Below are 24,816 nucleotides of genomic sequence, written 5' to 3' on the forward strand. Positions count from 1 at the left end.
TAGGGGTGAACATTATAGAGAATGTCTGCAGATCCACACACCTCTGCTGTCATCGGAAAGGGACTACAATGCCTCTATTCCTAAGAAGACTGAAGAAGGTGCCACTGCCCCAAGACCTTCTCATGAACATCTATCGATGTACAGTGGAGAGTATAACGACATACTGCATTACAGCATGGCTCATAAAATCATAAACAGTTTTGTATCCTTGCAGACTACCAAGTGATTTAAAAAGCATCAATATTGTTCAAAATTATGGTATAGCTCTAATAAAAATGACATTTTACCTAGAATTTCAACATAATATATTTTCATTTTGAATGTCACTCAACACAGGTCATTTTAAAATATGCTAGGTCTTCAGAAACGTTTCAATTTCCAAATTCTTATGGTCACAAGGGAAGTTAATAATTTTGAGTGCAACTGTACACCACACACACACATACACCAATTACCATAATTATTGAACATATTATATGCTGTACATTTCACATTATTGAACACATACACCATATAATATGAACAATAAAACCTAACACACACAAACACACACACACACACACACACACACACACACAAAGATTGCCAGAAATTTTTAATAGGTCATTCATTTTAATTGACAATTCAATTTTCTTTAATTATTCATTATTATTATTGACAAAATCACCCAAATTATACATCTCTATCAGCATAGGAAATTATATATACACAAACCAATAGGAAAGTATGTATAATTAGATACAACTTAATACATCTATACTCCTGATCAGTTACAACTATAGTAAAGCTTTATATGGGGACACATTGCCACATTATAGGTACAATAAAGTCCTGTTTTGCTGTTAAAATGTTTTAATAAGAAAAAGTGAATTGACGAATAAGTGAATTTAATAAGAAAAGATTCATTACTGTTGAGTTTCTGTATTGTAGCTACATGATATTAGATTACACAGATATAGGTTTACATTATTACTTATCTGATTGTAAACATGAAACAGTGGAGAAAAATAAAGCTCTGCATTCTTACATACACCATCTGATTAACCAGAACAAAACAATATAAAAGCAAAATCTTTACTTCATTATTATCAATAAATGTGAAAAGTAAGACATCAGAGTTCCACTCTTTCAGCTTTTCTTTAAAACACTGCATTATGTTTTTCCTCATAATCTGTTGCGTCTGAGACTAAAAAACTGCTCCAACCTGTACATAAGGAGAAAAAGGTAAGAATCAGTCACTCAGACATTTATATTGAAACACTGTTACACGCCCACTGACCCAAACACATCATACAGTGTGTGTGAGTGTAGAATCATTCAGCTGTTTAAAATGTTCAGCATTTCCTGTGTTCAGTATTTATAGTACATGTAACACAACAACCTTTTATACATGGTCTTTGGTATAACTTTACTAGGGAGATGGCCCCGCTTTGGAATCATCCTTAGCAATAGGTTACTGTCTGTAACCCCAGTTCTCTGAAACCCAGTTTCATCATCTCATGCTCGAGATCCAACTATGGGAGGAATGGACAACTGTCTGGTTGCCCAATTCACTCACAGTGAGGATCTGTAAGTCAGGGGATGGTAACCTAGATAGGTGGTGCTTGACACATCCCTTAATGATGTGCCTGGTAACATCATGCACAAAGGTGATAGTTAATGTAATCCATACTACATGTATTATGTATTACTACGGTAATACGTACTATAGAGACTGTGTCTGTTCCCCGAGCTATACAAATATATAGAAAATCTCGGAAAGTCTGTCTTCATAACCTAATTAACATAAAATTAAATCATATTGAATGCACAGCCAGCACTTTTGATCTGAGGCTAGGACTATTAAATATTAGATCTCTTGCGTCTAAGGCTCTTATTGTTAACGACATCATTACTGATCAGGAATGTAATTTAATGTGTTTAACAGAAACTTGGATTAAACCAAACGAGTACATAGCATTAAATGAAGCCAGTCCTCCTGGATACAGTTATGTACATCAGCCTCGTTCAACTGATAGAGGAGGAGGTGTTGGTTTCATCCATAGTAAAAATCTAGTCGTCACACAAAAACCTAAGCATAAATTTAATTCTTTTGAAATTCTTTATACCAGTATAAGTTATGTAGCCACAAAAAATAAGTCAATTCCTCTAATTATTATTTACAGACCCCCAGGGCCATATACTGAATTTCTTAGTGAATTTGCAGAATTTGTCTGAAACCTGGTTGTGTCTGTAGATAAAGCTTTAATCGTCGGAGACTTTAATATTCATTTTGATAACCTGGAAGACCCTCTGAGAACAGCGGTTGTGTCCATCTTAGATTCAGTAGGGATTAATCAGAACGTAATCGAGCCTACTCATAATGGTGGTCACACTCTTGACCTCATACTAACATACGGACTAAGTATAGAAAATATTGTAATTTTTCCGCAGTCTGAAGTTGTCTCAGACCATTATCTTATCTCGTTCATAATACGTATTAATCATAATATTTCCACCTCGCCTCGCTACCGCATAAAACGTACCTACACATCAGCTACTGCACCGAGCTTCATAAATAACCTCGCAGAAACATCAATTAGATTTGGATCACCGTCAGATCACACAGAACTCGATCAGGCGACTGAAAGCTTGGAGTCAACACTCCGCTACACGCTAGATAGAGTGGCTCCACTCAAAAGGAAAATAATTAGAGAAAAAAAATTAGCACCCTGGTATAACGATCAAACGCGAACCTTAAAACAGACAACTCGGCAATTAGAACGTAAATGGCGTCAAACCAAACTGGTGATATTTCAAATCGCATGGAAGGAGAGCCTACTGAAATATAGGAAATCTCTTGGCGATGCTAGAAAAATCTATTTCTCCACCTTAATAAGAGACAACAAAAACAATTCTAGATTCCTTTTCAACACAGTAGCAAAATTAACTAGGAATAAAACCACTACAGAGAGAAACACTCAATCATTACATAGCAGTGAAGATTTCATGAAATTTTTCAATGATAAGGTTGAAAATATTAGACGTGAAATACAGGCCATTAAATTAAAACCGGACAGTACTGTAACAAACCCATTACATGACAATGTAGCGATATCAGATCAATGTTTAGAGTGTTTTGCTCCGCTTAGAGAGACCGAACTAGCTACATTAATCTCTTCAGCCAATTCATCAACTTGCATACTAGATCCTGTACCTACATGTTTGTTTAAACAGATTTGTCCAGGAGTAATTGAACCACTTCTAAATATAATCAATTCTTCCCTAAGCACTGGCTATGTACCTAAATCACTTAAATTAGCAGTTATTAAACCCTTGATTAAAAAACCTGATCTTGACCCGTCTCAATTGTCCAGCTATAGACCAATATCAAATCTCCCCTTCATCTCTAAGATTTTAGAAAAGGTTGTAGCAAAGCAGTTATGCTCGTACTTAGATAGGAATAACATTCATGAAATGTATCAGTCAGGATTTAGACCTCATCATAGCACAGAGACAGCGTTAGTTAAAGTAGTAAATGACCTTCTACTGACCTCTGATCAGGGTTGTGTCTCGCTGCTTGTGTTACTCGACCTTAGTGCAGCTTTTGATACTATAGATCACACTATTCTCCTTGATAGATTAGAAAATGTTGTTGGTATTAAGGGAACAGTCCTCTCCTGGCTCAGGTCTTATCTGACCGATCGTTATCAGTTCGTAGATGTAAATGGTGAATTCTCCATGCGTACTGAGGTTACTTTTGGAGTTCCACAGGGTTCTGTTTTAGGCCCACTGCTCTTTACTTTATATATGCTACCCCTAGGTCAAATTATTCATAAACATGGAATTAGCTTCCACTGTTATGCTGATGATACACAGCTGTATGTTTCAGCGAAGCCAGAGGACAGACAGCAGCTTAGTAAAGTTGAGGATTGTGTAAAGGACATTAGACATTGGATGTTAATTAACTTCCTTCTACTTAATTCTGATAAAACAGAAATACTTTTATTAGGCCCATGTGTAGCTAGAAGTAATCTTTCTGATCACATGGTTACTCTGGATGGTCTTTCTGTTTCATCGTGTACAGCAGTTAAAGACCTTGGAGTGATTATTGACTCCAGTCTATCATTTGATGCTCATGTAGATAATATTACTAGGATAGCCTTCTTTCATCTCAGAAATATTTCTAAAATAAGAAACAAATTGTCACTACATGATGCAGAAATACTAGTTCATGCATTCGTCACCTCTAGATTAGATTACTGTAATGCCATACTGTCTGGATGTTCCAGTAGGAATATAAATAAGCTCCAGTTAGTCCAGAATGCAGCCGCTAGAGTCCTAACTAGAACTAGAAGATACGACCACATCACCCCGATCTTATCCACACCGCATTGGCTCCCAGTAAAATCTCGCATTAACTATAAAATACTTTTATTAACTTATAAAGCACTAAACGGTCTCGCACCACAATATCTAAGCGACCTTTTGGTTTTCTATGATCCTCCACGCCTACTTAGGTCAAAAGATGCAGGCTATTTGACGGTACCTCGAATAGTGAAGGCTACAGCAGGGGGAAGAGCTTTCTCTTATAGAGCCCCACAGTTATGGAACAGTCTTCCTATTAGTGTTCGGGACTCAGACACAGTCTCAGTGTTTAAGTCTAAGCTTAAAACGTATTTGTTTACTCAAGCCTACCCTGACTAGATTCTGTTCTACTACTTCGCAGTCATAATTATCTTTTTTCTCCCTCTCTCCTTTCGCCGAGCCCCACACGAATTTATGGAGATACTAGAGATCCAGATCCTTTCTGCCTCTGGATGGAGCTCAAATCTTCTGTAATTCCAGACTGCTGGGACTACGGCTGCTCCTAACGCCATACAGACTTCATATAAATCCATAATGAACTTTTTCACACTATCTGTTGTTACCCAGATGAGGACGGGTTCCTTCTGAGTCGGGTTCCTCTCAAGGTTTCTTCCTCTTAAAACATCTTAGGGAGTTTTTCCTCACCACCGTCGCCACTCAGTGGCTTGCTCAGTTGGGATAAATTCACACCTTTAATATCTGTATACCGTGTTGATATTTCTGTAAAGCTGCTTTGAGACAATGTCTATTGTAAAAAGCACTGTACAAATAAAATTGAATTGAATTGAATTCATAGTTAAAGAGGTCAGTAGAGGACTTAAAGGACAGAGTCTACGAGGAGCCCACTCCTAGAACAGAATGAGACATAGGATGCCGTGGCTTTGTTGGAACAACAACTGTTTGCCTCCTGAGGGATTTGGGAGTAACTGGAGTGAACCAACAGAAGGCACTGAAAGACCTGGCTGAAGAGGCCAAGAAAAACAGCTTTTGGTTCTGGGTGAGGAGAAAGGAGAAATGTTGGAGTTGTAACAACTAATCCAAAATCTATTTGCAGGGGGAGGCAAGGAGATGTCCTGCCACTGTTCTGCTTCCAGGAGATATTCCAGGGTTAAAGGAGAGAAACATTTTTAAGCGGTGGTACCCGGCTGATGACCCTGCAGCTGATTTATGCCATATGGATCCATTGGCACTGAGCATACCTTAACAGTGCCAATGTGGCTCGCTACTGCCTTAGTCACTGGGAAGGTCTGTATGGCTCTGGTTGTGTTAGGCAAGCATGCCTGAGTGGTATTGTGCAACAGGAGGAAATCATATGGAACAAGTGGCACTGAGCATGCATTAACTGTGCCAGAGGGGCTTTCTACAGGCTTAGTCACTGTAGAGGCCTCTGTTTTTGGTTGCGTTAGGCATGGTGGCAAGGCAGAAGGTAGAGTGGTAATCCTATGGGCCCCTGGGGGAGGTTCGACATTTTTAAAAAAAGAGGAAAAGGAGTAACCATCATTTCCCCATGCCTCAACCTCACGCTCCCCCCAACAAAAACAAAAACTCACTTCCTGTCACATAACCCTGCCCCCAATATGACAGGGATTATAAGCCACAAACATTACACTATAAACCAAATAATACGGAAGATTATTAATGACACTTAAGAAATTTTAATGACATTAATATATGCAGTATATTAATATATTAAAAAAGTTCTAGCTAGGCTACAAACACATACACCCAATAAACTTTAAATTAACAAATGATTAAATGAAATATTTTGTACACCAGAAAGTTTTTTCTATATGCAAAGCTATAATTACCAAGAATACTGCCAAATTATTGTGTGTGTGTGTGTGTATGTGCTCACGTGTGTGTGTGTGTGTGTGTGTGTGTGTGTGTGCGCGCGTGTGTGTAAAAGAAGACAGCAAATCAGTAACTCACTGTATTTTCTCCAGTTTACAGTGTGGATGCTCCAGTAGATCATAAAGTAGTTTAACTCCTGATTCTCCTGGATAATTCCAGTACACATGAAGTTCTCTCAGGTGTGATGAGGGGTTTAACATCAGAGCTGAAACCAGAGCAGCAAAGCCTTCACCTGTAATACTGCAGCCTACCAACCTGCATAAACACACACACACACACACACACACACACACACACACACACACACACACACACACACACACACACAGGTGAGGTGGGAATATAGAACACAGTGAATGAGATGCCAGTCCATCACACTATACCATTCACATACATTCATACATTCACACACCCATTCACACATTGGGGCAATTTATCTTAACAAATATCGGCCTCCCACCTCTCTAAAATAACACTGAAAATCAGAGAACCTGGAGAAAACCCAAATGGATACAGTGATACAAAAAACTGAATCTTAAAATTTTAAACTGTTTTATTTTGCCTTAAAAAAAGTGATGACCTCAGTATCTCCAGTGTACAGTGTGGATTCTCCAGTCCAGCAGAGAGCAGCTTCACTCCTGAATCCTGCAGGTTATTGTAACTCAGGTCCAGTTCTCTCAGTCTGGAGGAGTTTGATCTGAGAACTGAGGACAGAACTCTACAGCTTTTCTCTGTGAGATCACACTGACGCAGACTGGGAAAGAAATGATGATATATCAGAACACTGACGCCTGAATGTGCGTGTGTACAACATTTACATTTATTCATTTAGCAGACGCTTTTATCCAAATTGACTTACAAGTGAGCATTTATCTGTGTATTTCCAGTGAGGGGAAATACATATTCACATAGTTAATACATAGTTGTTTTTGTTATTTAATCCACTTAAACATTACACACACATAATGTCATTTAACTTTATACTCATAAATATGAACAAAAAGTAAGTATGTATATGCATGCATGAATATGTGTTTTAAACAAACAAACTGATAGGCAAAACCACAACTGAACAACATTAGTAACTTGTTGAAATGTTTCTTCTCCCCAGATTCAGTTTTGTGGCTGATGAGATTCTGCATATTCACTGAGTTACTGTAATTTCAGTAATTGCTTTACTCTGAATAGGGTCCTGGTGGATCTGGATGAGTATGCTGAATGAGACGCCAGTCCACCACACTGCACCATTCACATGCATTCACACACTCATTCACACACAGGGGAAATTTATCTTAGCAAATACACCTTTGCAACAATAATTTATTCCTTTTAAATAATTGTTATATTATATATGTCTGTACGTTCATTCCACTTTCATTGCACACACTGTATATAAGATACATAGGATATTCTACACTTCCATTTGCACATAACTGTACATCTGTAAATAGCATATACAGAGAGGGAAAAAAGTTTGATTCACTGCTTGGTCTTCACGATTAACTTTACAGTGAGGGAAAAAAAGTATTTGATCCCCTGCTGATTTTGTACGTTTGCCCACTGACAAAGAAATTATCAGTCTATAATTTTAATGGTAGATTTATTTGAACAGTGAGAGACAGAATAATAACAAAAAAATCCAGAAAAACGCATGTCAAAAATGTTATAAATTAATTTGCCTTTTAATGAGGGAAAAAAGTATTTGACCCCCTCTCAATCAGAAAGATTTCTGGCTCCCACGTGTCTTTTATACAGGTAACGAGCTGAGATTAGGAGCACACTCTTAAAGGGAGTGCTCCTAATCTCAGCTTGTTACCTGTATAAAAGACACCTGTCCACTGAAGCAATCAATCAATCAGATTCCAAACTCTCCACCATGGCCAAGACCAAAGAGCTGTCCAAGGGTGTCAGGGACAAGATTGTAGACTTACACAAGTCTGGAATGGGCTACAAGACCATTGCCAAGCAGCTTGGTGAGAAGGGGACAACAGTTGGTACGATTATTCGCAAATGGAAGAAGCACAAAAGAACTGTCAATCTCCCTCGGCCTGGGGCTCCATGCAAGATCTCACCTCGTGGAGTTGCAGTGATCATGAGAACAGTGAGGAATCAGCCCAGAACTACAAGGGAGGATCTTGTCAATGATCTCAAGGCAGCTGGGACCATAGTCACCAAGAAAACAATTGGTAACACACTACGCCGTGAAGGACTGAAATCCTGCAGCGCGCGCAAGTCCCCCTGCTCAAGAAAGCACATATACATGCCCGTCTGAAGTTTGCCAATGAACATCTGAATGATTCAGAGGACAACTGGGTGAAAGTGTTGAGGTCAGATGAGACCAAAATGGAGCTCTTTGGCATCAACTCAACTCGCCGTGTTTGGAGGAGGAGCAATGCTGCCTATGACCCCAAGAACACCATCCCCACCGTCAAACATGGAGGTGGAAACATTATGCTTTGGGGGTGTTTCTCTGCTAAGGGGACAGGACAACTTCACCGCATCAAAGGGACGATGGACGGGGCCATGTACCGTCAAATCTTGGGTGAAAACCTCCTTCCCTCAGACAGGGCATTGAAAATGGGTCGTGGATGGATATTCCAGCATGACAATGACCCAAAACACACGGCCAAGGCAACAAAGGAGTGGCTCAAGAAGAAGCTCATTAAGGTCCTGGAGTGGCCTAGCCAGTCTCCAGACCTTAATCCTATAGGAAATCTGTGGAAGGAGCTGAAGGTTCGAGTTGCCAAACATCAGCCTCGAAACCTTAATGATTTGGAGAAGATCTGCAAAGAGGAGTGGGACAAAATCCCTCCTGAGATGTGTGCAAACCTGGTGGCCAACTACAAGAAACGTCTGACCTCTGTGATTGCCAACAAGGGTTTTTAAACCAACTACTAAGTCATGTTTTGCAGAGGGGTCAAATACTTATTTCCCTCATTAAAATGCAAATCAATTTATAACATTTTTGAAGTGCGTTTTTCTGGATTTTTTTATTGTTATTCTGTCTCTCACTGTTCAAATAAATCAACCATTAAAGTTATAGACTGATCATTTCTTTGTCAGTGGGCAAACGTACAAAATCAGCAGGGGATCAAATACTTTTTTCCCTCACTGTATGTACATGCCAATCCTGTCTATTTTTGCCATGTTTTTGGAATTGTATTATATTTCATTTTGTTGCTATATTTTTAATATTTATATCTATTGTGTGATGTTCTAGTTTTTTTCTGCACTGGAAACTCCTGTCACCAAAACAAATTCCTTGTGTTTGTAAACATACTTGGCAATAAAGCTCATTCTGATTCTGATATCTGCCTCCCACTTCCCTAATATAGCATTGAAAATCAGAGAACCTGCAGAAAACCCAAAGAGATACAGGGAGACAAAAAATTGTATCTTAAAAAATGCCATCCTATTTTATCTTAAAAATTTATATCCAGTGTAAAAGTGATCTTACTTCAGTATCTCCAGTGTACAGTTTGGATTCTCCAGTCCAGCAGAGAGCAGCTTCACTCCTGAATCCCGCAGGAAATAATTCTCCCCCAGGTCCAGTTCTTTCAGATTGGAGGTAGTTGAGCTGAGAACTGAGGACAGAACTCTACAGCTTTCCTCCGTGAGATTACAGTGGAACAGGCTGGGAATTAAATATATAAATGGTAAATGGTCTGCACTTATATAGCACCATTTAACCTTAGCGGTTCTAAAAAGTGCTTTTCACTCTTTCTCACACACACACACACACACACACACTCTCTCTCTCTCTCACTAATGGTGGCAGAGTTACCACACAAGGTGCTAGCCTGCCACTGGGAGCAACCTGGGGTATGTGATCATAAACTTAAAAACTTAGTACTTAGGCCAATTTCTAAGTACTAAGTTAATAAGTTACTTTGGGGTGTGTGTGTGTGTGGGGGGGGGGGGGGGGGGTGCTGCATATATAAAGATGTTCTCTTCAGAAAACTCCCTCATTCTCCTTAAATTCAGAATGATAGTGAGATAATTAGAGTAACTATGGATAAGCTTTATTCTAATCAGTGAAGTATCATTAGTGTTAAAACAAAATAAAATACATTTATGAAATAAAAATTACTCACTCTGCCTTTCTTGATATTTTCATGACTGGCATCAACCTACTGAGACATTCCTCTGATATATGAAATTTCCTCAAAACAAACACATCCAGATCCTCTTCTGAGTTCAGCAACACAAACACCAGAGCTGACCACTGAGAAGGAGAGAGTCCGACTCCACTGAGACACCAGATATCTCCTCTGTTCAGGTAATGTTGGACTTCCTGCACTAGAGAACGATCATTCAGTTCATTCAGACAGTGGAACAGATTGATGGATTTCTCTGGAGATGGATTCTCCCTGATCTTCTTCTTGATATACTCGACTGTTTCCTGTTTGCTGTGAGAGCTGCTTCCTGTCTGGGGCAGCAGGTCTCGTAAGAGAGTCTGATTGGACTCCAGTGAGAGACCCAGAAGGAAGCGGAGGAACAGATTCAGATGTCCATTCTCACTCTGTAAGGCCTTGTCCACTGCACTTCTGAGGAGATCAGACATGTTTGACTTGGTGAGAAGATCAGACAGATCAGTATTTTGGTGGTCTCTGACATTTCTGCTGATGAAGGAGAGAAATGTGTATAAAGCAGCCAGAAACTCCTGAACACTCAGATGTACAAAGCTGAACACCTTCCCCAGGTGAAGCCCAAACTCCTCTCTGAAGATTTGGGTACACACTCCTGAGTACACTGACACTTCTCTCACATCAATGCCACACTCTCTCAGGTCTTCCTCATAGAAGATCAGGTTTCCTTTCTCCAGCTGTTGGAAAGCCAGTTCTCCCAGTGCCAGGATACTCTCTCTGGTCTGCTGAGGATCAGGGTCACATTTCTGATGGTACTTTTGGTCCTTGTGTTTGATCTGAAAGATCAGGAAGTGTGTGAACATTTGAGTCAGAGTCTTGGGGATCTCTCCACTCTCTGCTTCACCCAACATTCTCTCTAGAACAGTGGCTGAGATCCAGCAGAAGACTGGGATGTGGCACATGATGTAGAGGCTTCTTGAAGACTTCATGTGTGAGAGGATTTTATTGGCCAGGCTCTGATCACTGATCCTCTTCCTGAAGTACTCCTCTTTCTGAGGATCACTGAACCCTCGTACCTCTGTTACCTGGTCTACACACTCAGGAGGGATCTGATTGGCTGCTCCTGGTCGAGAGGTTATCCAGAGGAGAGCAGAGGGAAGCAGATTCCCCTTGATGAGGTTCGTCAGCAGCACATCCACTGAGGCTGACTCTGTCACATCACACAATCTCTCATTCTTCTGGAAATTTAGAGGAAGTCGACACTCATCCAGACCATCAAAGATGAAAAGGACTTTGTTGATCTCACAGTCTATTAATCCTAATTCTTTTATTTCTGGGAAAAAGTGATGAAGAAGATCCATCAGACTGAGATGTTTCTGCTTCACCAGGTTCAGCTCTCTAAAGGGAAGTGGAAACATGAAGAAGACGTCCTGATTTGCTTTTCCTTCAGTCCAGTCCAGAATTAACTTCTGCACAGAGACTGTTTTTCCAATTCCAGCAACTCCTTTAGTCAGCACTCTTCTGATGGACTTGTCTTTAAAGAGATCATTACATTTGATGGGTGTCTCCTGTGCTGCTGGTCTCCTGGACGCTGTCTCAATCTGTCTCACCTCATGTTCATTATTGACGTCTCCACTCCAACCCTCTGTGATGTAGAGCTCTGTGTAGATCTCATTCAGAAGTGCTGAACTTCCAGGCTGTGAGATTCCTTCATTAATTCTTTTACATTTCTCTCTCAGTGTGGATTTGAGTTCTCGCTGGTGCACAGGGACGAGTTCTGATAAAAAGAAGAATAAAATGTAAACTCTATGATCATCTCTGTTGACTATTGATATTTTCATAGCTATGTATCATATGTAATGTCAGTACTGATCTGTTATTATATTGTGTTGATAAAAGCACATCATTATGATGAGACGTGTTTAATAAATTTCGAGCAGTTTCCTTCCTCTAAAGTTAAAGTGATGTTATAACCCCATGAGCTCTTACTGTTCTGCAGTGTGTTAGCGAGATCTGTGTGGTTCATGTTCTTCAGGAAGTGCAGTGTGATCTTCAGCACTCCCTCTCTGACACTGTTCTGAACCTCCTCATCCTCCACCTCCTCCTCCTCCACCTTCCTCTCAGAGCATGCTGGGTAATCTGGACTCAGGAGCTTCTTAAATCTCTTCAGCTCATTCTTTAACAGACTGATGACTTTGTGCTCCAGCTCCTGATTAGAAATAAAAAATACAGATAGAAATGTTATTTAGTTTTTCTCAGAATCAAACAGTTCCATTATATGAGGGGAAACACAGTGTCACTGTGATTCCTAAAGATACATTTCTAATCTTTCTAAATATTCATAAAGCTGCTACATGCTGGTAAAATTGAAATTATTGAACTTTTATAAAAGTAAAAACAAGACCTTCAGCTTTGTAACTGAATATATATGTGTGTGTGTGTGTGTGTGTATGTATATATATATATATATATATATATATATATATATATATATATATATATATATATATATATATATATATATATATATATATATATAGAGAGAGAGAGAGAGAGAGAGAGAGAATGTCTGGGTTAGGTTACGCATGGAACCCTGTTCCCTGAGAAGGGAACGAGACGTTACGTTTAGCATAACACTATGGGAGCAACCTCGCGCGCCCGGCATCTGAAGCTTGTGTAAAATCATGCCTATTTATAGGCCTGCCGTGATCAGGTGACATGGCAATTAAGTGCATCACGTGATATATACAGTATCTCACAAAAGTGAGTACAGCCCTCACATTTGTGTAAATATTTGATGTATCTTTTCATGAGACAACACTGAAGAAATGACACTTTGCTACAATGTAAAGTAGTGAGTGTACAGCTTGTGTAACAGTGTAAATTTGCTGTCCCCTCAAAATAACTCAACACTCAAGTAATGGTGGCCACACAAAATATTGACACTTTGGGCCCAATTTGTACATTTTCACTTAGGGGTGTACTCACTTTTGTTGTCAGCGGTTTAGACATTAATGTCTGTGTGTTGAGTTATTTTGAGGGAACAGCAAATTTACACTGTTACACAAGCTGTACACTCACTACTTTACATTGTAGCAAAGTGTCATTTCTTCAGTGTTGTCACATGAAACGATATCATCACATATTTACAAAAATTCTCTCCTTTAAGGTCTCAAAATTCCACTTGTCTCACAAGCATGAGTATAGTCCATGAGCGAGCAAGAGCAAAATGCATACGTAACTGCTAAGTGTTTGGAAAACCGAAGTACACTCGAACATGAAAGCTTGATTCACTGCTTGGTCTTCACGATTAACTTTACAGTGAGGGAAAAAAGTATTTGATCCCCTGCTGATTTTGTACGTTTGCCCACTGACAAAGAAATGATCAGTCTATAATTTTAATGGTAGTTGTATTTGAACAGTGAGAGACAGAATAACAACAAAGAAATCCAGAAAAACGCATGTCAAAAATGTTATAAATTGATTTGCCTTTTAATGAGGGAAAAAAGTATTTGACCCCCTCTCAATCAGAAAGATTTCTGGCTCCCAGGTGTCTTTTATACAGGTGACGAGCTGAGATTAGGAGCACACTCTTAAAGGGAGTGCTCCTAATCTCAGCTTGTTACCTGTATAAAAGACACCTGTCCAGAGAAGCAATCAATCAATCAGATTCCAAACTCTCCACCATGGCCAAGAACAAAGAGCTCTCCAAGGATGTCAGGGACAAGACTGTAGACCTACACAAGTCTGGAATGGGCTACAAGACCATCGCCAAGCAGCTTGGTGAGAAGGAGACAACAGTTGCTGCGATTATTCGCAAATGGAAGAAGCACAAAAGAACTGTCAATCTCCCTCGGCCTGGGGCTCCATGCAAGATCTCACCTCGTGGAGTTGCAGTGATCATGAGAACAGTGAGGAATCAGCCCAGAACTACACGGGAGGATCTTGTCAATGATCTCAAGGCAGCTGGGACCATAGTCACCAAGAAAACAATTGGTAACACACTACGCCGTGAAGGACTGAAATCCTGCAGCGCCCGCAAGGTCCGCTGCTCAAGAAAGCACATATACATGCCCGTCTGAAGTTTGCCAATGAACATCTGAATGATTCAGAGGACAACTGGGTGAAAGTGTTGAAGTCAGATGAGACCAAAATGGAGCTCTTTGGCATCAACTCAACTCGCCGTGTTTGGAGGAGGAGGAATGCTGCCTATGACCCCTGGAACACCATCCCCACCGTCAAACATGGAGGTGGAAACATTATGCTTTGGGGGTGTTTTTCTGCTAAGGGGACAGGACAACTTCACCGCATCAAAGGGACGATGGACGGGGCCATGTACCGTCAAATCTTGGGTGAAAACCTCCTTCCCTCAGCCAGGGCATTGAAAATGGGTCGTGGACGGGTATTCCAGCATGACAATGACCCAAAACACACGGCCGAGGCAACAAAGGAGTGGCTCAAGAAGAAGCTCATTAAGGTCCTGGAGTGACCTAGCCCATCTCCAGACCTTAATCCTATAGAAAATCTGTGGAGGGAGCTGAAGGTTCGAGTTGCCAAACGTCAGCCTCGAAACCTTAATGATTTGGAGAAGATCTGCAAAGAGGAGTGGGACAAAATCCCTCCTGAGATGTGTGCAAACCTGGTGGCCAACTACAAGAAACGTCTGAGCTCTGTGATTGCCAACAAGGGTTTTTAAACCAAGTACTAAGTCATGTTTTGCAGAGGGGTCAAATACTTATTTCCCTAATTAAAATGCAAATCAATTTATAACATTTTTGACATGCGTTTTTCTGGATTTTTTTGTTGTTATTCTGTCTCTCACTGTTCAAATAAATCTACCATTAAAGTTATAGAATGATCATTTCTTTGTCAGTGGGCAAACGTACAAAATCAGCAGGGGATCAAATACTTTTTCCCCTCACTGTATATGTGCTCAATTCACAGCAGCTCACACACCCTCCAGTTTATAAGCATTCTCACTAACACTGTTCTGCATGATCAGGGCTGCTGTGGTCACGCATTCAAATAAACATACTTTTTAAATGCAATACATGCTCAAAATCAATCAATCTCTCTCTCTCTCTCTCTCTCTCTCTCTCTCTCTCTCTCTCTCTCACACACACACGCACGCGCACACGCACACGCACACGCACCTTAAATACAGACTCCAGGCTTTCGCAAATTATTTTTGGTTTCACTGCAGTTTTGGGGGATCTGAAAAAAACAGATACATCTCCATTACATATTAAATATATTAGCAATGTTTAATACTATTATATTTATAATTGAAACCTTATAGATTCTTTTATGAATTTATAATTCTCTTTTTTTTTTTATAAAGTAATCTTTGTTAAGTAACAAATTTAGTTAGTTTAATCAGATGGACCTGCAAGTGAGAAACTTTAAAATACATTAGACTATACTGACCTCAGATCATATGGTGGAGAGGTCATTGACTGGTCAGTCTTCATGGACACAGAGCTGGATTCACGTGAGTCTGATCTCTGATCCTGTGTCCAACTTTAGCAAAATGGTGTTGAAGTTAAATATTAATGGAGCGAAGAATATGGTATAATATGTGAAATTACAAGATTGCATAATCCTATGGCAACATGCTACATGTTCTGTATAAAAAAAAACCAACTTGTTTATTTGTGTTTCATTATTTTGTGTACATTTCTGAATATATTCTCCATCTTCAGTGAATGATCATCTGTTCTTACTTGACATTGGTAAGACCTTTCCTATAAATCTAAAATCTGATGGAATTAACAGAAACTCCTGTGTGTGTGTATGTATGTATGTACATGTGTGTGTGTGTGTATATATATATATATATATATATATATATATATATATATATATATATATATATATATATATATATATATATATATACAGTGAGGGAAAAAAGTATTTGATCCCCTGCTGATTTTGTACTTTTGCCCACTGACAAAGAAATGATCAGTCTATAATTTTAATGGTAGATTTATTTGAACAGTGAGAGACAGAATAACAACAAAAAAATCCAGAAAAACGCACGTCAAAAATGTTATAAATTGATTTGCATTTTAATTAGGGAAATAAGTATTTGACCCCTCTGCAAAACATGACTTAGTAGTTGGTTTAAAAACCCTTGTTGGCAATCACAGAGGTCAGACGTCTCTTGTAGTTGGCCACCAGGTTTGCACACATTTCAGGGGGGATTTTGTCCCACTCCTCTTTGCAGATCTTTTCCAAGTCATTAAGGTTTCGAAGCTGAAGTTTGGCAACTCGAACCTTCAGCTCCCTCCACAGATTTTCTATGGGATTTAGGTCTGGAGACTGGCTAGGCCACTCCAGGACCTTAATGTGCTTATTCTTGAGCCACTCCTTTGTTGCCTTGGCCGTGTGTTTTGGGTCATTGTCATGCTGGAATACCCGTCCACGACCCATTTTCAATGCCCTGGCTGAGGGAAGGAGGTTTTCACCCAAGATTTGACGGTACATGGCCCAGTCCATCGTCCCTTTGATGCGGTGAAGTTGTCCTGTCCCCTTAGCAGAAAAAAAACCCCAAAGCATAATGTTTCCACCTCCATGTTTGACGGTGAGGATGGTGTTCCAGGGGTCATAGGCAGCATTCCTCCTCCTCCAAACACGGCGAGTTGAGTTGATGCCAAAGAGCTCCATTTTGGTCTCATCTGACCTCAACACTTTCACCCAGTTGTCCTCTGAATCATTCAGATGTTCATTGGCAAACTTCAGACGAGCATGTATATGTGCGTTCTTGAGCAGGGGGACTTGCGCGCGCTGCAGGATCTCAGTCCTTCACGGCGTAGTGTGTTACCAATTGTTTTCTTGGTGACTATGGTCCCAGCTGCCTTGAGATCATTGACAAGATCCTCCCGTGTAGTTCTGGGCTGATTCCTCACTGTTCTCATGATCGTTGCAGCTCCACGAGGTGAGATCTTTCATGGAGCCCCAGGCCGAGGGAGATTGACAGTTCTTTTGTGCTTCTTCCATTTGCGAATAATCGCACCAAATGTTGTCCCCTTCTCACCAAGCTGCTTGGCAATGGTCTTGTAGCCCATTCCAGACTTGTGTAGGTCTACAGTCTTGTCCCTGACATCCTTGGAGAGCTCTTTGTTCTTGGCCATGGTGGAGAGTTTGGAATCTGATTGATTGATTGCTTCAGTGGACAGGTGTCTTTTATACAGGTAACAAACTGATATTAGGAGCACTCCCTTTAAGAGTGTGCTCCTAATCTCAGCTCGTTACCTGTATAAAAGACACGTGGGAGCCAGAAATCTTTCTGATTGAGAGGGGGTCAAATACTTATTTCCCTCATTAAAATGCAAATTAATTTATAAAATTTTTGACATGCGTTTTTCTGGATTTTTTTGTTGTTATTCTGTCTCTCACTGTTCAAATACAACTACCATTAAAATTATAGACTGATCATTTCTTTGTCAGTGGGCAAACGTACAAAATCAGCAGGGGATCAAATACTTTTTTCCCTCACTGTATATATACATACATACACAGAGAGGGAAAAAAGTATTTGATCCCCTGCTGATTTTATGCGTTTGCTCACTGACAAAGAAATGATCAGTCAGATTCCAAACTCTCCACCATGGCCAAGACCAAAGAGCTCTCCAAGGGTGTCAGGGACAAGATTGTAGACTTACACAAGTCTGGAATGGGCTACAAGACCATCGCCAAGCAGCTTGGTGAGAAGGTGACAACAGTTGGTGCGATTATTCGCAAATGGAAGAAACACAAAAGAACTGTCAATCTCCCTCGGCCTGGGGCTCCATGCAAGATCTCACCTCGTGGAGTTGCAGTGATCATGAGAACAGTGAGGAATCAGCCCAAAACTACACAGGAGGATCTTGTCAATGATCTCAAGGCAGCTGGGACCATAGTCACCAAGAAAACAATTGGTAACACACTACGCCGTGAAGGACTGAAATCCTGCAGCGCGCGCAAGTCCCCCTGCTCAAGAAAGCACATATACATGCTCGTCTGAAGTTTGACAATGAACATCTGAATGATTCAAAGGACAACTGGGTGAAAGTGTTGTGGTCAGATGAGACCAAAATGGAGCTCTTTGGCATCAACTCAACTCGCCGTGTTTGGAGGAGGAGGAATGCTGCCTATGACCCCTGGAACACCATCCCCACCGTCAAACATGGAGGTGGAAACATTATGCTTTGGGGGTGTTTTTCTGCTAAGGGGACAGGACAACTTCACCGCATCAAAGGGACGATGGACGGGGCCATGTACCGTCAAATCTTGGGTGAGAACCTCCTTCCCTCAGACAGGGCATTGAAAATGGGTCATGGACGGGTATTCCAGCATGACAATGACCCAAAACACACGGCCAAGGCAACAAAGGAGTGGCTCAAGAAGAAGCTCATTAAGGTCCTGGAGTGGCCTAGCCAGTCTCCAGACCTTAATCCCATAGAAAATCTGTGGAGGGAGCTGAAGGTTCGAGTTGCCAAACGTCAGCCTCGAAACCTTAATGACTTGGAGAAGATCTGCAAAGAGGAGTGGGACAAAATCCCTCCTGAGATGTGTGCAAACCTGGTGGCCAACTACAAGTAACGTCTGACCTCTGTGATTGCCAACAAGGGTTTTGCCACCAAGTACTAAGTCATGTTTTGCAGAGGGGTCAAATACTTATTTCCCTCATTAAAATGCAAATCAATTTATAACATTTTTGACGTGCGTTTTTCTGGATTTTCTTGTTGTTATTCTGTCTCTCACTGTTCAAATAAATCTACCATTAAAATTATACACTGATCATTTCTTTGTCAGTGGGCAAACGTACAAAATCAGATCAAATACTTTTTTCCCTCACTGTGTATGTATATATATATGTGTGTGTGTGTGTGTATGCATGTATATGTGTATGCATATATATATATATATATATATATATATATATATATATATATATATATATATATATATATGCATACATATATTATATGTATGTATGTATGTGTGTGTGTGTGTGTGTGTGTATATATTTGTGTATATGTTCCCTTGGTTCACTGTCAGTAGGGGTGTGGCTGCCATTTCTTTCGGGAGAGGGTTTCTGTTGACTCTGTTTCTTTGCTTACGTAGTTAGGGAAGAATATTTGTATTTTCTTTTCTTTCCTTTTATGTAAGCTAGCTACCTAATCATGGAATCCTTTTGTTTATTATTTTGGCCTTGGCCCACTCTGAAGATACGCCTGTTTTGGTTAATTTGTACAATTACATGTATATATCATCTGATATAATATACCACAACCTTTCTGAACAACCTTGTTGTGTTGTTATTCCTGGCTCCCTCTTTTTATATTTAAAGATTAATCCATTGAATCCGGAGCTGGTTACTCTGTGCGGCCCAACCTAGACTGGGCCGTAACACTGATGATTAGTTATATTTTTCACTCTTCCTTGCTCAACGTTCCACAAATCAATCTCACCTTTGTTCAATACTAGACTCTCCAAAAAATATTTCAGCTCTCATTGACCGATCACTCTTCAAGGACACACGGCTGGGTTCAGGTGAATCCGGTCTTTTATCCTGATGACTCAAACTAAAACACAAACCAAAACAACTCTTTTTATTGTAACAACGAGGTGATGACTGCAAAGCAATCTTAATGCATAAGGTGTGTTTAACAAACCAAACAAAACAACTGCAGGATTAAGATACTAATTCCTTATTGACTCTTTTCATAAATGTGGTATTATATTTTTTATAAAGTAATCTTCAAATAATACATTTACAGTAGTTAATTTAATCAGGTGAATCTGCATGTGGGGAACTTTAAAATACATTAGACTGTACTGACCTCGGATCTTCTACATGTGGTGAATGAGTCAATGACTGGTCAGTCTTTATGGACACAGAGCTGGGTTCATGTGAGTCTGATTTCTTACCCTGTGTAAGACTAGAACAAAAATACATTAGAGCAAAGAATGTGTTATAATATGGGAAATTACAAGATTGCACCATCCTGTGGCGACTTGGTGTATGTTCTGTACACACAGCTTGTTTATTTGTATGTTTAATTTATTTGTGCACATTTCAGAAAACATAATCTTTCTTCATTGCATGATTGTTAGTCATTACTCTACATCAATAAGAAATCAGAATTAACAGCAACATCCGCTTGTGTCTGCAAGCATGGAAATTAGGCTTCCTCTCTTGATAGTATCCTACTCCAGGTTTTAAAGACATATTTTGGACATTTTAACCTCACACTTTTTACATGCATGGCTCCTTTATGCTTCAAGAAAACATCTATTGTGCTCTTGCCTAAAAATTAAACTCTGGTCTCCACCTGAATGATTGTGGGCACATCGCTCTCACATCTTGCATGATGAAGTGCCCGGAAAAGTTATTTTATTCATACACAGCAATATCACCACAACTTCTCAGTAGATCACACAATTTCACTCACTCTGCACCCAACCCTGACGCATCTGCTCAAGAGAACACTATGCCAGGATATTGTCTATTGAATACAGGTAGCATTTCATATAATTGTGCCATCTAAATCTAAATCTGTTAATTCTTGGTTGCCTTGGACTGTGCAGTTCCATCTGCAATAACTGTGAGAAAATTCATTAGCACAGGTCTCCCTGAACTCCAGCAATTCTACTTTGTCAGATGAAGGATGAGACCCCAATCTACTATCATAGACTCCTCTCACTCACCTCATGCAAATTGCAAATGTTTCAGAAGCATCTGAGCACACACGTCATGCCTTAAAGTCAGCTTCTTCCCTCAATCTATAAGGATCCTCAATAGCAGGTGTGAACTGAAGCTGTATTTTATACCTCATTACACTGATACTGTCTATACAACAGCAATACACATGTAGCATTCTCCATCTATACTGGTATATTTTACATTATTTTACATTAAACATACTATTTGGGTGTTTTTTTGCACACTTCAGTGATCTGTGAACTGTCATCCTCATGCCTCTTTACAGTATGTCATCTAGATTATGGGTTTTATATCATATTGGCAATTTGCACTAATGCTATTCATGCAACGTCAAACTTGTGCAAGATCTTTTCCCCACATATTTGCAACTTTCCCTTAATGTGCTGTGTTGTATGTTTTTTTTCGTATATTTTTTTGTTTGATTTTTGTTAGCTGTAGCAGCATGCTACCAAGCAGAAGAATGTAAATGTTTCATATACTCTGTATTCTGAATACAAATGAAAACTTGAACTTGAAACTTTTTGAAACTTGAAGCTTTATAACTTGAGCTGTGGTCTATATGCAGCACTGAGTAACTAGTAATGAACTAGAAAAAGAAAAAAAAAAAACATCTGTGAATAAATGAAAAAAAACCCCACTAAAATAGAATGTGTTTGGATGGTGCCTTTCCATAATACGTAAACAACGCATGGGTATATATTTTTCACTCTTCCTTGCTTAATTTTTTATTCCACAAATCATACTTACCTCTGTTCAGTACTAGTGTCTCTGTCTCTGAATGATATTGGAAAAAACATTGACTGATCACTCTTCATGGACACACAGCTGGGTTCAGGTGAATCTGGTCTTTTACTCTGGTGACTGAAACACACCCAACACTAAATATATCTCTGTTATGTACATTCTTCATCATTGTCTCATTGTAACAGTGAGGTGATGACAACTAAGGAATCTTTATGCGTAAGGTGTGTTTCATAAACCAAACATAAAATTCCAGAATGATCTCAGAAGAGACAAACAGGAGCAATGACTAAACATAAAGAAAGACAAAAAATATGTGCTGAATGTCACTGTGTTGATGATATTTAAATAACTCCAGTAATGGGGACATGAATGAGGAAGTGTTTGTACTCAGAAGAGGTGGGGCAGATTTTTTCAGATTCTTCTTCTTCTTCTTTTTATTATTATTATTATTATTATTATTATTATTATTATTATTCACTTGCATAGAAATGCACCTACATAGTCTTCTTATGACTAATCTTTTAAGAAAAAGATTGTTCCAGCAGTATGTGTTAGTTTGAATTTTACATAAAACATATTAATCATTATTATGAGTTTACCTTTGCATACATAAAGACAATATATAAACAGTTCACTGCAGCAAAAGTAAATGAGCACATAGTGGCACAGGAGGTCTCAGTGAATTTGTTTTTAATTCTTGCTAATTTCCTGACCAATAATTAGTTGTTAAGACAAGCTCATCTAAAAAAAAAATATTGTGGGTAAGTTATTTTTTTCCCCATAATTTAATTCAAAAAGTGGAACTTTCATATATTCTAGATTCATTCCACATAAAGTGAAATATTCCAAGCCTTTTTTTGTTTCTAACCTTGATGATTACAGCTTACAGCTCACGGAAATCAAAAATCCAGTATCTCAAAATATATAATTTGCTGTCAAATGATTACTCATTTTGATGCCATATGTTTCATGAATCAGACAGAGATTTGTTAATATGCCATTCCTTATTCTCAAATCTACATCCATGTCAATGCAATGCTTATGGATAAGAGTAACGACCGATAATAAGAGTAAGTACTTAGATCTGGCAAGTTAATTGTATCAAGTTCATTTATGAAATGTTTAAGCATGTTTAGTACAAACAATCTAAATGTATATTTGGATAGATTTCCAGTTTAGTTTTAAATATTATTGCAGGGATTTTTATTTGGAGAGTACATTAAAAACTCCACTGCCATACTTTTTTATTCTAGAATATGTAAGTACTGCATACTTGACTGGTAAACGTTTAGTTTAAATATGGGAATATAGGTATGAAAAGCATTTCAGTATGCTGAATATTTGCATGCACTTGCGCAGATCCAATTAAAATCTTATTGTGATTTTTTTGTACATGAGAAAGTTTCAATCCAGTAGAACGATATGTCTAGAACATTCCTATCAAGCATTTTAAATTATATTTGTAGAAAAGTTTTCAATCCCACTTAATTAACTCTGTAAACTTACCTGTAAACAACAGACAGAAAATAGTCATTTAATGTTAATGAATTTGTTCTTGAGTCATGCAGTGCTAAAACATTCTCACTGTGATTAAGAGATTGTGCACTGATAACTTTCATGAGACATTTGTTAAAAATAGGATCTGGAATCACTAACAAGTCTCCTGAAATGTAAAAACAAACTTTTGGGATTTATTTAGTGTTTAGTTTTTATTTTTGTTTAAGGTTACACCTTTCACTTACCTCTCATTTTTCTTTGTGTCCTGTTCTCCAGAAACACTCATTTTTGAGGTTGTGTCTTCTACAAATGTAACCTGTAAAATTTCACACACACACACACACACACACACACACACACACACACACACACACACACACACACACATTCAGAAAAACACTGCAGCACACAAGTTTACTTCACTCCAACATAAATGAACTGTTCTTCATCTAGTGTAGATTCATAATATTACAATACTATATTTTAGATTTAGATACTTACGGTGTGTTTTTTCTGGATCTGTTTACAGTCTGCTCAGCTCTAAACTGAGTTTTGCTTTTACTTCAACTGGTTTGACTGGTTATTCAACAGAGCACAAATGAGGAGTTATGAGGAGTTTTTAAGGGGGAGGGGGTGTAATCAAAAACAACAGACACACATAGAAATACACGCTTGTTAATGTCAATGTTAACCAACAATAATATAATTTATATTTACACATCCTCAGATACAAAAGGCTTTTATATAAGGTTATAAAAGTTAAAAATCTGTGGTTTAGTTTACTTTACTCCTCATGATGGTACACTTACATGAATTTTATGTGATTGTCAAGTATTGTCTAAATTATTTAGAGTTTATCTATTTGTGTCTGTGAGTACTTAATGTGTGTGTCAGAAAGTAACAACAACTACACACACACACACACACACACACATATTCATACACACATTCATACACACATTCATACACACACACACACACACACACACACACACACACACACACACACACACACACACACACATTCAGTAGTGTCAGAGAGATCCAAAACCTACATACACTCTCATCAACTACACACTCAATCAGGTATTTTCATGAACAATGACGCAGTTGAATTTAGTTGCATGTAAAATACTTAATAACTATTTGAATACTCAGGAACAAGCAACATATTTTTAAAAAGAAAACAATCAAAGGTCAAACAATTGTGGAAACAACATGTGTAAGGAAAACTGGATCAACTGACAACTAGTTTTGCTGAAAAATACAGCTGTTGTACACTTCACAGCACTCCACACCAGAGGACTATACAGGAGAGTTGAAAGTGGAGTTATTGCGACTCTTGCCAAAGAACATGCTAAAGAAAATGACAATCCTGTCTGCATTTACTACAACACAGAGAGCAGAGAAGTTCCATGCTTGGAACAAAAGATCCCAACAGTGTCAGGAAAACTAGTTATTATCCACTAGCAAATACTTATCCTCACCCATGTACAGTCCCCTCCATAACTATTGGAACAGCAAGGCCAATTCATTTGTAGCCTAAAGACATTTGGGTTTGAGATCACAATATGA

General features: G+C 38.9%; 1 protein-coding gene across 1 annotated transcript; it reads right to left on the reverse strand.

The window, feature by feature from the left end:
* Nucleotides 1-593: 593 nt before the first annotated feature.
* Nucleotides 594-23,815, reverse strand: LOC108263117 (NACHT, LRR and PYD domains-containing protein 3). Its single transcript, XM_053684718.1, has 13 exons — nucleotides 23,743-23,815; nucleotides 23,487-23,557; nucleotides 21,748-21,861; nucleotides 20,117-20,215; nucleotides 19,745-19,858; nucleotides 15,714-15,806; nucleotides 15,440-15,500; nucleotides 12,276-12,495; nucleotides 10,293-12,063; nucleotides 9,656-9,832; nucleotides 6,779-6,952; nucleotides 6,277-6,453; nucleotides 594-1,204 (listed from the first exon to the last, which is right to left on the reverse strand). Exons 2-13 carry the CDS (start codon nucleotides 23,525-23,527, stop codon nucleotides 1,165-1,167), a joined length of 3,081 nt encoding a protein of 1,026 aa, XP_053540693.1. The 5' UTR covers nucleotides 23,528-23,557; nucleotides 23,743-23,815; the 3' UTR covers nucleotides 594-1,164.
* Between the last annotated feature and the right edge of the window lie 1,001 nt (nucleotides 23,816-24,816).

The sequence above is a fragment of the Ictalurus punctatus genome, chromosome 1, assembly GCF_001660625.3.
Source record: "Ictalurus punctatus breed USDA103 chromosome 1, Coco_2.0, whole genome shotgun sequence".
In the NCBI taxonomy this organism is placed as follows: domain Eukaryota; kingdom Metazoa; phylum Chordata; class Actinopteri; order Siluriformes; family Ictaluridae; genus Ictalurus; species Ictalurus punctatus.